Below are 13,817 nucleotides of genomic sequence, written 5' to 3' on the forward strand. Positions count from 1 at the left end.
GAGAAACGAGTCTTATTTTTATCAGATTTACAACTCATTTAATACTCGTGATGCTTTAATAAAATGAAGTTTGTTATTATTCTGGGAAAACAATGTTGAACAACAGAGCTTTTCACAACTATATTTTTGAAAATATTAAATGACAACAATTAAAAAGTATTTCTCAGTTTTGCCGAGTAAAACTCAGCATTTCAAGAATTATCAAATTTAAGAAGAAATGTTGAGTTGTTTTGCATGTAGTACCTTTTTTGACCACTGGATGGCAGTAAAAGACTATTTGAACTGAAGGATGGATAGTGTGGGAGCGAGCAGCGTGTCTCTTTAAGAAGAATGGGAGGGAGGCCCCTTGATGTCACATGAGCTGTCTCTCCTTCATTTATTCGGTTCTCAAAATGGCAGATGCTCTGTGTGGTTTGAGCTCTTTAGCATTTTTCACACAAAGCTTTTAATAAAATTCAGTAAACAAGTTCTCAGCTTCTTTTTGCAGAGAAAAACAACTTTTTACACTAAGGCACAGATTTCAACCGTGAATTTTTGGAGCTTCAACAAGACAGATGATTTTGAGGTCGGTGTGTTAGCTTAGCTTGTAGCTTAGCTGCTTTTAACGATCCAAAAACGTGATTTTGGACGGTTAAAACAAATTTTAAAGAGAAAGGGGGGGGGGGGTCAGTGAAGAGCACCGGAGATGAGCCTTTTGTCATCTAGTGTCTTCAGTAGAAAGAGAGACATGAAGAAATGATAAAGCCGATAAATGAAAATGAGGTTGATAATTTCCTTTTATCATGCGATTAATTGATTTATTGTTTATGGCGATAGGTCTAGCTAGGAAAGTTGCAAGGAAGCAAGTAGAAGTCTGTAACCAGATGTTACAAACATCTCATCTCAGGACAAACCTTTGTAATATGATTGTTGGTTTAAATGGAGAAAAAATTGGGAATTTATAACAAACAAACAAAGAAGGTACATTAATTTGTTGTTGATGTTCACTCACATGGAGGTGAGTGGCAGCTTTTCTGTCTGTGGCTCTAAGAGAATATGTTTGGAGCCATTGGTTTAATGCATGAAAACACACACTGTCAATTAAACATTAGTTTAATAACGTAACAGTTTAGAAACACACATTTAAATGATTTTAGACAAGCTTCAAGAATCTGTGTAAAGTTGTTGTGGACTGGTTTCTATCAGGTCCCACTCCTTGTGTTACCCTGCCAAAGATTGTGCAGTCAGTCCTGACCTGGTCCTTTCATCACCTTTATTCAGAGGGAGTTGTCGTGCTGCTGTTGTTTTGTTGCAAGGAATGCCCACACAACCGTGGCCAGGTCACACAATAGGCAACCAAAGTGCAGCATTTGCAGAATTGCAGCCTCTTAATTGTGGCGTCATAAGTAGCAGAAAGGATGCACATGCAGGGCCACAGTTGTTCGGTGCCACGTGTGGCCGTCCAGGCCTGTCATAACGTGTTCAGGCCCTGTCCTTCGTCGTGCACCAGACTGTGTGTCACAACGTGCCAACCTGATTAAAACAGGTCTGCATGCAGAAAGCCACACCTCAGCTTTCAGAGATGGAGATGGGCTTTGATTTTCATAATCCTGTCTCTCAGCGCATCCTCAGCCCCAAACACACATGCTGACGGAGCAGGAGTGTAGTGTGAAGCCAAACTACAATTGCTTCGTACCGCAGTGCTAATAATAAGCATGAAACATTAGATAAGGCTTCACTTCTCCCATATACAGTGTTGTTAACAAAGACATGCTTTCCAAGATATGAATGCACCGTCTAAGAGGGGCTAGGCAAACAGATTTTATTTTGCAGATATGATACAAAAGTACTGAAGTAATTTTAAAATGGATTGTAACACGAGTAACCAGATTGTCCCTGTTTTTTTCTGCTGCTCCTAACTTTTAAAAAATCATTTTATTTAGCACAAAATCATTATCTTTGTACGGCAGCTAGATATTATCGGATTATTCTTGTATCCCCGCTCTGCTGAATTTGTCATTTGCAGATGCATTTTTTGTGGGGGATCAGTCACTCGTTCATTGCCTTGTTCTTCTTCCTTGGCAGTCCCAACATGCTCCACCAGGTGGCGTCCTACCTGTGTCTGCTGCCCGAGCTGCCTGAAGGCCGAGACACAACCTGCGAGAAGGAGTTCCTCCTTGAGATGATGGTGAGTTCAGCCCATGTGACTATTTGAGGTGTTGATCTGGAATAACAGTGAGGCATCGTTGCCTTTTCAAATTTATTATTTGTTTTATTTATTTATTTATTTATTAAATTTATTAAAGAATGACATTGCTTGAAGTTAGCTTTTCAAATATGGTGATTTTTGTTAATCCTAATGTTTTTTTTAGTTTCTTTTCTCAAGACTTTCTGTTATTTACCACTTTAGTCACTGAGTTATATAAAACAACTATTGGTAAATAACATTAAATGACCTTTTAGTGCTACAACATAATTTGTTCTGTGTTCACATTTTAAAGTAATTAATAAAAGCTCTCGTCCTTGGAAAATTTATACCATTTGATCTCGTCTGTCGTAGCTCTCTTGATTTTTTTTCCTCACTTATTGTTTTCTGTGAGCATTTGTCACATGTGGTAAATTGCAGTAATTGTTTATTAGAAAAACATCCATTTTAATTATTTACTTTGTTTTTTTTATATATATAAAACTTGGCTTCACTTGATTGTTAGGCTGCATTTACGTCACTAAATTAATGTTTAAACCTGTCCAGGCCTTTATTTATAGTCAGAAGTTAAAGTTAACACAATTAATTTTCAGCCTTGATGAAATGTCCAACGTTGTTTTTTTCAAATTACATTAGTGTTACAATGAACCTCACTTGTCTTTGCTGTATTTGGAACTGATTTATTGATTACAGCCACTTAAATGAAAAATGTGACAAACTAGAGTTCCCTTCATGTCTCTCTTCTGCTGGATGTGTTTTATGACACATTACACTCTTTAATCTTTGAAAAGGACTATTAGGATCTGACCTGATAGTTCACACTTATACACAACTCAGCTTAGAATCAATATAAAAACTCTTATAGACCTAAACATTTTTTATTATCAAACTCACATTTCTCATAATAATACTAAAAAGGGGCTGGTGAATATACATTATATTATATTTTCTCTGTCACATTTGGGCACTATAATCAATCAGTCAACTTTATTTATACCCATAGTTAAGATAATCCTTGTAATTTCATGTAAATTGTATTTTTTGGTTATCTTTACTGTTTAGTTTTATTATTTTAGCATTTATTATGTCAATAGTGCATTCATTCACAACTCAGAAATTTGAATCACAAACTTGGAGCTTAAAGAACAATGGAGAATAATGTAAAGCAGTAAATTAAATACTAGACAAAACACTGAATGGCCATTATTAGCTATTTTTATTATATAACTTCTCATAACATTTGCAGTTAATAAAGCAAAAATCATCATTTCACATGTGTTTCCATCCCGATGAATGTCGTCTGGTCTGACTTGCAGTGAGCGAGACAGTCGAGGTGTCAGAGGAACGCTCCGGTATTAACCCAGATTCTCTCTGTACGTGTCATCTGTGTCATTTTTACACACACAGGTGTCCCGTCATGAGCGCAGAATCTCTCAGATTGAGCAGCTGAACCAGATGCCCCTTTATCCAACAGAGAAGATAATCTGGGATGAAAACATTGTCCCAACAGAGTACTACTCTGGTGAAGGTGCGTGTTGTAAATAAATGTGTGATGGTGTTGTGTTTGTGTTCTTGTGACACGTTATTTACCACAACTGCTTGTCATGAACTTATTTTTTATTTTTAAGGTAATACGTTCAACAGCTCTTGTTATATATATTTTTATTTTCGTTGTTTATATATATTCTTGCAGGCTGTCTAGCTCTACCAAAGCTGAATCTACAGTTCCTGACACTCCATGACTATCTTCTGAGGAACTTTAACCTCTTTCGTTTGGAGTCCACCTATGAGATCAGACAGGACATAGAGGATGTGGTTTGGAGAATGAAACCTTGGTGAGATGTTTTCACTTAATTATGATCTGAACCGTTTTATTAAAACAGCCCTGATCCTTGTTTACTACAGTCAGAAAGAACATTTTTTTGTTTTTCTACATGCAACCATTAACTAAGCCATTTGTAGCAGCCATGCACTTTAGTTTTATATATATTTAAATAATATTAATTATACCATTTAGAAACTCATTGTTTAACATGTGTCTTCAGTATGCCAAGGGATGTAACAACTTACTTTTTAATTTCTGGAGAAATAATCAGTAGTGCCATGCGCTGCCCTAAATCCAGCAGATTTTCAGTCCTGACAACATCTTGACCTTAAGTTCTTGCCATGTCTGTCCACACAGGCAGTCAGAGTATGGTGGAGTAGTGTTTGGGGGCTGGGCGAGGATGGCTCAGACAATCACCACTTTTTCCATAGTTGAAGTTGCCAAGCCCAACATCGGAGACAGCTGCCCTGCTCGTGTACGAGCTGACGTCACAATAAACCTCAATGTGCAAGAACATATCAAGCAAGAGTGGGAAGGTAAAAGCAGATTGGGATGCATTGTCATTTTTCAGTTGCTTATAGCCTTCTGTTACATTTTATTTGAAGCTCCTTTATAGTGGTTCTCCCTCTGTACAGTTCATCATGAGGGATCTGTCTTCCTTTGCTTTAGGTCTGCGGAAGCACGATGTTTGCTTTCTCATCACAATTCGCCCCAACTTGCTCTACGGCACACGCTTTGACCGGCGACAGCCTTTTGTAGAACAAACTGGCCTGGTTTATGTAAGAGGCTGCGAGGTGCAGGGTATGTTGGATGAGAAGGGCCGTGTCATCGAGGAAGGTAAACTCTTACATGCCTCTGCCTGTATGTTATGCACACACACACGCACACACACTCGCACAATAAAAAGAAAACACATGGCAGCCTTTGCTACTAGGAACATTCAGATTTTTATTAATGGCAGCAGTCAAAATAGGGCTGACCTGTTTACATTAACATTTTATTAACCTGAGGTGAACAACAACATCTAAGAACAATAACTTTAATGTTGTAAATAATGTTTGCATGCTTCTGTTTGTTTTATTTTGGTGGAACAGCTGCAGCAAAATTTAACCCTTTTGTTTCAAGTTTAACAAACTACCTCTTTAAATTAATGCCACATATTTCTTTATTTTGATAAATGTGCTCAGTCATGTTAATAAATAAATCCATTTTATTTATGCAAATTTAAATACTGCCTTGTTTTAAAGTTGTTATTTTGAGATAAATTGTTAGTGTCAATTACTGGGTACAGCTACTAATGTTTAGTTAACAATGTATGTATGATGAAATGTATAATTAAAATCATTCTGTTATGTGAATTTATTGCTTTTGACTCAAATACTAGAACTAAAGAATCCATGTGTCTACACAGGATAGCTCAGGCCAAGTTCAAATATTTTCTTACTTTCCTGGAAAGAATAATTTATCCACTAAAACGATCTCTGTTTATTCAGTTGTGCTCTTGCTGGCAGCTTAAAATATTCATTTTGAGTGTAGCATCACCTGTTTGCCTACAACTCTTTATCTACTGTCAGAACCTTTTTCTCTTTCCTAAATTACCCTTTTCACTATCTTGTCTCTTTTGCTTTAATTAAAAAAATTCACATCTGATAATTAAGCTGCTTTTTATTCGATAATACTTAATTGTACTTTTAAGAAATGAAATTTCTTATAACTTCTAACCCACCTCGGTCCAGCTGTTCACAGTAATATTGCATCGTGTTGCAGTTGTTCAGTTATCATCACACCCATTTCAACAAGGGGTTTAATGATTCCGACTTAATCACATAACTGTACTCATGGGCATGCATATCAGAGCCAGACAAGATTAGTTGCATTCTTTTCCTCTTTGCTCCACAGTGTCATACACAATCTGTTTAGATATCTTTGAAAGCTGCACTGCGTTCACCACATAGGGTTCCATTGGGAAAGAGCCTGATGCCTGGGGTCAGGCAGTGTTCAAGCATGAATGTGTAAACCTGTTCATGAAAAGCATGGTCACATCTTTAAAATAATAAAAGATTGTCTTTACATGAGAATAACTTTACATTAGTTTTACTTTTTGAATTTAATAGTTAAATGCCTTGACATTTCAGTTTTGTTTTATTTCCCTGACCTTTATTTAAGCCTCTTTTAGGACTGGATGACCCTTTGTAATAGTATATTTTTTTTAAATGTCGTACAAATTGAAATGCATAAAAACTTACATATATTAAAATATTTACTCTTTGGTATAAATAATATTTCTGCTTTGTGGTCTAGGACCTGATCCAAAGCCCAAGCTACGAGGGGACGCCAGAACGTTCCGTGTGTGGCTAGACCCGAACCAGTATCAGCAGGACATGACTAGCAGTATTCAGAATGGCACAGAAGACCCATACGAGACTTTTAACATTATAATGAGACGTAAACCCAAGGAGAATAATTTCAAGGTATGGACCATGTGCTGATTTAAATGCTTTTTCATGAGACCTTTAGCTTTGATCCCACCAGGAACATTTGCCAATTTCTTACACATAACACCCACTGCTGGGCACTGAAGTGGTTTTAGGCCTGGGCATTTTTAAAATTCCCATCCTCTCATCGGCTTTTCACCTTTAAGAATTAGTTTGTGGAAATGAAGTCATTTTGAAATGTATTTATTTTACAAAAGCATGACATGCATCACAATATGCAGTTCTCATTCATGCCAAAAAAGCGAATTCTGGTCCACCTAAAAACCTAAGTCTCGGTTCAGTTGATGTGAAGTCCAGTGCGTTTCGAATGCATTGTCAATGCAAGCGGACCGGAGACCGCTCCAAAAGCAGGAAGTGGACTACAGCACAGGGCAAACAAATGCACATTTCTCTTACCTCATACATAGCCGTCAGCCGCCTTGTGTGAAAAACAACATTCTCCATGGTCTTCTGCCTCATCTTCTGCTCATGCTGAGTCCATTGTTGAAAAATGACAAAGCAGAAATCCTAAAACCGCTAAAATTTGACGCCACTTCGTTTTTGTTTTTATTTCCAGAAGAAGAAAAGTTGTCTTGTTCGGAGGTTTTTGTGTTGTTTCCTTCAGTAGTTCTTTGTGCAGCACCACCACAGGCGAGTGGGGGAACAGGTTGGCTCGACTGACTCAGTGCAGTGTGAATGTGAACCGCACCAGCTGAAAATGTATACAAATGTTCTGAATTTTGGTCCCCAAACGAACCATGTCTACCAGACTATCAGGTGTTAAAACACCCTAAAAGAAGGTGCTGAGAATGCAGAGCAGGACAACAGACTGGACTGGAGATGCAACAGTGAAGCTGTCTACAAGAAGGGACAGAGCAGACTGTACATCTTGAGGAAGCTTAAGTCCTTCAATGTTTGCAGCAAGATGCTGCATATTTTCTTTGTCTGTTGTAGAGAGTGCTATCTCTTCTGCCATCATCTGCTGGGGTAGCAGCACCAGAACAAGTAACTAAGCTCAACAAATTAATAAGGCTGGCTCAGATCTGGGGACGCCTCTAGATCCTTTGGAGATGATTGTACAAAGGATTCTTCATAAAATAAAGAACATTATAGACAACCCTGAGCACACTCTTCAGACTGTCTTACAACAACAGTGTCATCAGTCAGTGGCTTGTTCAGATTCGCTTTAAGACAGGCCGCTACAAGAGATCCTTCCTGCCCACAGCCATCAGCATCTATAACAATTGTAATGAAACTAGGATAATGAGTTACAACATTTAATTTCCCTTTCGGATTTATAAAGTATTTTTTTAATTGAATTGATTTGAAGCTAGCCATTCCAGGGTCCTGTACTTATCGAGGGGCAGGCTGCAACCTGCCCATGACAACAAGCGGTAGGAAAGTGTGGATGCTGAACTGGGTGCGACAACCAGTTGGACCTAGCCACAGCACCCTCACCTGCTGAGGACGTCCTTGAACTGGACAATGAGGAGGACTACAAGGTAATCTTGGAGCTTCTCATGTCCGAGTAGGACAACAACGATGATGAAATCTTCATCCCAAGTGCATAGGCTGCAAAGCCTGGCTCTTTGTTGGCCCCCTAGGATATGGAAAAGAGCAACAGCTTCTCTTGCTCTGTGTATGGACATGCAGACTGTGTGCAAATGTGCTGTTTCCAGGCCCAACATCCCCTGTCCTGAAGTAGTATTGAAGACCACCAGATCGCGTTACGAAGGGAAGAATTTGCCCCAGGGCACTTGAATAGCAAAACAACTGCTTCCCATTTTCCCAAAGTTGCTGGATGAGGTCACGGTCTAGAAGAACTGCATGTTTAGTGGGAAGACTCAGATTCATAGAGATCCTCTCTTAGACATTGATGGCTGGCTTAGCATTCACTACACGCTTTAAGCTGCTGGTTGCAGCCCACTTGCACCCACAGCTGCCAACGTCTTCCAGAACCCCCACAATGCCATCAAAGGTCGATTGCTTCCAGTTCTCCTTGAATGAAAGAGCCTACAGGACAGAAACTGTTGCTGTTAAACTTCTCAATGCTTTGTTCATGCTTTCTGTATACCAAGCTGAGCTGTGCGAGGACATGACCACCAAGCTTGATCCTGATGTGTGGCAGAATCACCATGGTCATGGACATCTGCCTGCGCATACAGCGCTGCGCCGTCCAGGTCACCAGGAAATCAATGGGGATGATGATGCAAGAAAGAGTAAGCAGGCCCAACCTAATCAACTTGTACAGAGAAAAAGAGGACATCCTGATAGTTCTTGAGGGCATTTTCAGCTCTGTTTTAGCCTCTATGCAGAAGTCGTGAGGCTCAGACAAAGGAGTACGAGGTACTCAGATTGTGCCTACCCAGGAAAAGGGAACCTATGCCTCAGGTGGCCCCATGGCAGACCTTCCTTCGCCCAGGTAGCATCAAGGACTCCTCATTTCAAAATCCCCAAATGGCCAAAATCTCAGGCACCCTACACGACCAAGATATTATACCAGGTTGGCCCTAAATGACTCCGACACTGCTAGCAGCTGCCTCTGGGACAACCTGCCCATGTTTCCAGTCACCAGGCTAGGAAGAAGAGGGCAGCCTGACAGCCCTCTTACAGGCGAAAGAGCTAAATATTCACCGTTTACCAGTTCTGCACACCTGGCCAGAAAGTGTGTGTTCCTCCAACTCTCCGCCGCAGCTTGGTTCCCCAGCCAGAGGAGTAGAAAATTTGTCTGTTGGGATAGCTGGCTCTGATCCACCTATAAGTCACACAAGAACATACTTGTTCACAAATAAAGCATGTTTCACTGCCTCATTCAGACTGAAGGTCAAGAGCGTAGTTAAAAACAATTTAAAATAAAGAAAAAATAATGGGTCAGTTACATCCTTGCACCTAGAGAGTGCTACACCCACTCGTAAGCATAAGCTTGGAATTGATACTGTAACAGTACGGCCACCCCATGCATGCACAGTGTCAACCATCTACACTGGCTCTGCTCTACTGCCAGGGGGCCCCAGAAGACAAGTTTGAGAATGAAGGAAGACTTTGTGGTGACGTCACTTTCCACTCAAAGAGACAGGTATACTTACCTTAAGGCTTCAACAAGATTCACCCTATCCTGGATCTGCAGGTTCTGAAGAGTTATCTCAGGAAATACACATTTACAATGCTCACACATGCATCCCTTGTGTGTCTGGTGTACCATGTCCGTCGAAGTGAGACGTGTATTTCCATGTTTTGGTGTATCCACTGTACAGGAAATATCCTAGATTAGCTTTTTAAGGTGCCTGTTACAAATGCACAGTACTCTCCGTTAGCCTGTCCTTGAGCCCAAGGGTGTTTATGCGGTGTATTGAAGCAATAGCCCCACTGAGAAAGCAGTACATCCGGATGACCACATATTTGGACAATTGGGTCCTTTTGGCATGATCGGAGCTGGAGTCTCTGACGCAAACACAGATACTTGTTAGCACCTACTTAATCTGGGTTTTATGATAAATCACAAGAAAAGTGTTCTTTCTCTGGTTCAGAATATTGTTTTTCTGGAGTTGGTGCCAGACTATATTGTTCACCACCCACTTAGACACAGAGTGGACACGCTGAGATCCTGCCTGACGTTGTTCATTTCCTTTTAAGGCTGTTCCTCTGGCTGCTGGAATCGATGGTTTCCATCATCCTATTGGTCCCACTAGGCCATCTGCACATGGGGGATTTTCAGTGCTGGGTAGCGACACTCAAACTACAGCCTATGCGCCATGGTGCACAGAAAGTGATGGAAACGGCAGAAATAATTTTCATGCTATACCCTAGTCACTGCCTGACTTTTCTGGTACAAGGGGTGTCTTTAGGCTCTGTTATGTCATGGAAAGTGGTCATGACAGATGCGAGTCTCTCAGGTTAGGGAGGAATTCAGGAGGGGCCGATGTGTGAGAGGTCCCCAGAGTTGAGACTTCCAGTAGTCCCAAATAAATTATTTGGAGCTCTTGACAGTGTTTTTTTTTTTCTTTTACTTCAAAGCACTTTCTCCCATTCCTCAGTGGATATCACATCCTTATGAGGACTGACGACACAACTAATAATAATAATAATAATAATAATGTCATCACAATGTCAGCACTGTATGTTTCCATACAATGGCGAAATTAGTCTCTGCATTTAACCCATCCACCACCAGGTGGTGCAGTGGGCAGCTATTGAAAGCGCCCGGGAGGCATTTTGGGGATGAGGTGTGCTGCCCAAAGACACCACGTGATGTGCAGTGACTGGGGATCAAGCCTGGGACTTTTGGGTCCCAAGCCGGCTGCCCTTCCTCTACACCATCTCGGCCCCTATAGTAGTTTATGTCAACTGTCAGTGTGTGTTGCGTTCCCTTCATTTGAACATTCTGGCATGCAAAGTGAACCAATGGGGCAGAGGGAATCTTCTGTCACTCAGAGTTACCCATATCCTAAGAGCTGTAAACCGTGGGGCATATATGCTGTTCAAGGGGGACACAACTATATGAAGATAGGACTCAACATCCAGCCATAGTAGAACACTACAGTTCAGTTTTGGGAGAATGATGGTAGACCTGTTCACCTCCAGGGAGAATGTGCAATGCCTACTATTCTTCTCTATGCGCAATTAGAATGCACCCCTTGACATGGACGCGCTTGCGCACGCCTGGCCCTATATTCTTCTGTATGCATCCCCCGCCAGCTCTGATAGCTCCCACTAGAGTTGCATCAGGCTCAGAAAATCCGATCTGACCCGGCCCCAGCCCATAGCCATCATTTCCGAACCCCACCCGACCCGATAAATTAACAGAAATTACAGGTCCGAACCCCCTCCCCCGACATTTTTATTTAAGCTTTGACTGCTTATATTAACAGTTGGCGGACGCGTGGCTGAATAAAAGGGGCAGAAGATCGGAAATGAGGGGTGTATGTCCTTTCATGGCTGTCAAAGCGCATTAAAACCCTTTTTCTGCCAGCATTCTGATTTATTCAGACACGGACCGCTCTAACATGTCTGCTTTGGGATCTCACCTGTTTGGGTCGTCGGCTGCATGCGTCCGCTGAGTGCAGCGGCTGAATGAACGTCCATTTGGGCGATGGATCAGTTCCTGGCAGTATAGTCCCATCTGAAGCTTAACTGAACTTTATTTGACAGGCCGGTCAGCTCGCGGTGAAATGACCACATTCTGCTGGTGATTGTATGGCGAGTCATGTTAACATATAATTGTAATGTATGGCAAGCCATATTGCCATATAACTGGATTACGGCTGATCCACTGATGCAATCAAAAGCCTGACACAGACCTGGCCCGCCCATCCAGTACATTATCATAAATCGCCCCAAATTTGGGTCGGGCTGGGCTTCGGGCCTGGGTTAGAAATTACAGTTCTAGCTCCCGCTCTGTCCAGAATGAGAGAGATGCTGTTCATGATAGTTCTACACTGGCCAGTGATGCGCTGGTTGGCGGAGATGTGTCAGCTCCTGAGTGAACAGTCGTGGTAAGTCCCCCTATGGGAGGGCATGTCGTTTCAGGAGTGGGGTACAGTTGCACCCACACCCAGAGCACCTGAATTCATGGGCTTGGCCCGTGAGTGGTATAATTTAGACACAGCAGGGCTTCCTCAGAATGTGATAAATACTATTCAGAGTGTTAGGGTCCCCTCCACTTTGTCCATGTATGACTGTAAGTGGAGGGTGTTTGAGGAGTGGTGCTCTGAAAGGGGGTACCTCTCTTTTCAGTGTTAGGTTGGAGAAATTTTGTCATTTCTGCAGCAACTAATTGAAAAACGAAAGGTCTTCTCTACAATTAAAGTGTACCTAGCTGCTATATCAGCATGCCATGTGGGTTTTGAAGGGAAAACAAGCAGCCAACACCCTTTGGTGGGCCGTTTTATGAAGGGGGCATGCAGTCTTCTTCCAGTTTTCAGGCTTCTAGCTCCCCCTTGTGATCGGGCTGTTGTGTTAGAGGGCTTCCAGCCCCACATTTGAGCCTCTGGAGTTGGTCTACCTCAAATATCTGCCATTTTAAGACAGTGCTGTTGTTGGCCATGGCTTCTGCTAAATGTGTTAGTGATGTCCATGCTCTTTCAGTGTGCCCTTCCTGTACCAAGTTTTGTCCTGGGGTTGTAAGGGTCTCACTTCAGGCCAACCCTGCTTTTATGCCTAAGTTGGTGGGTTTGTTTTCTCCAATTATTATTCTTATATCCTTTGTTGTGATGCCTTTTTTTTTTTTGCACCTGAGAAATGGCGTTCAAACAAGCTTTGTCCAGTCCAGGCTCTACAGGTCCTTCTCAAAAAATTAGCATATTGTGATAAAGGTAATTATTTTCCATAATGTAATGATAAAAATGAAACTTTCATATATTTCAGATTCATTGCACACCATCTGAAATATTTCAGGTCTTTAATTGTTTTAATACTGATGATTATGGCATACAGCTCATGAAAACCCAAAATGCCTGTCCCAAAAAATTAGCATATCATGAAAAGTTTGTCTAAACAAGCTATTAACCTAACCATCTGAATCAACGACGTAACTCTAAACACTTGCAAAAGATTCCTGAGGCTTTTAAAAACTCCCAGCCTTGTTCATTACTCAAAACTGCAATCATGGGTAAGACTGCCGACCTGACTGCTGTCCAGAAGGCCATCATTAACACCTTCAAGCAAGAGGGTAAGACACAGAAAGAAATTGCTGAACGAATAGGCTGTTCCCAGAGTGCTGTATCAAGGCACCTCGGTGGGAAGTGTGTCGGAAGGGAAAAGTGTGGCAGAAAACGCTGCACAACGAAAAGAGGTGACCGGACCCTGAGGAGGATTGTGGAGAAGGGCCGATTCCAGACCTTGGGGAACCTGCGGAAGCAGTGGACTGAGTCTGGAGTAGAAACATCTAGAGCCACCGTGCACAGGCGTGTGCAGGAAATGGGCTACAGGTGCCGCATTCCCCAGGTCAAGACACTTTTGAACCAGAAACGGCGGCAGAAGTGCCTGACCTGGGCTACAGAGAAGCAGCACTGGACTGTTGCTCAGTGGTCCAATGTACTTTTTTCGGATGAAAGCAAATTTTGCATGTCATTTGGAAATCAAGGTGCCAGAGTCTGGAGGAAGACTGGGGAGAAGGAAATGCCAAAATGCCAGAAGTCCAGTGTGAAGCACCCACAGTCAGTGATGGTCTGGGGTGCCATGTCAGCTGCTGGTGTTGGTCCACTGTGTTTTATCAAGGGCGGGGTCAATGCAGCTAGCTATCAGGAGATTTTGGAGCACTTCATGCTTCCATCTGCTGAAAAGCTTTATGGAGATGAAGATTTCATTTTTCAGCACGACCTGGCACCTGCTCACA

At 41.8% G+C, this 13,817-nt stretch overlaps 1 protein-coding gene across 1 annotated transcript in view; it reads left to right on the forward strand.

Annotated features, from left to right (window-relative positions):
* Window positions 1–13,817, forward strand: part of aqr (aquarius intron-binding spliceosomal factor) — a 71,300-nt gene that overhangs the window by 13,228 nt on the left and 44,255 nt on the right. Inside the window, exons 15-20 of the mRNA XM_037695515.1 lie at window positions 2,065–2,167; window positions 3,593–3,713; window positions 3,879–4,020; window positions 4,368–4,546; window positions 4,680–4,847; window positions 6,312–6,481. Coding sequence (XP_037551443.1) covers window positions 2,065–2,167; window positions 3,593–3,713; window positions 3,879–4,020; window positions 4,368–4,546; window positions 4,680–4,847; window positions 6,312–6,481 — 883 coding nt within the window. The remainder of the gene's footprint in view (window positions 1–2,064; window positions 2,168–3,592; window positions 3,714–3,878; window positions 4,021–4,367; window positions 4,547–4,679; window positions 4,848–6,311; window positions 6,482–13,817) is intronic.

This window comes from Nematolebias whitei, chromosome 21, assembly GCF_014905685.2.
Source record: "Nematolebias whitei isolate Nwh7 chromosome 21, NemWhi1, whole genome shotgun sequence".
NCBI classification, from domain to species: Eukaryota; Metazoa; Chordata; class Actinopteri; order Cyprinodontiformes; family Rivulidae; genus Nematolebias; species Nematolebias whitei.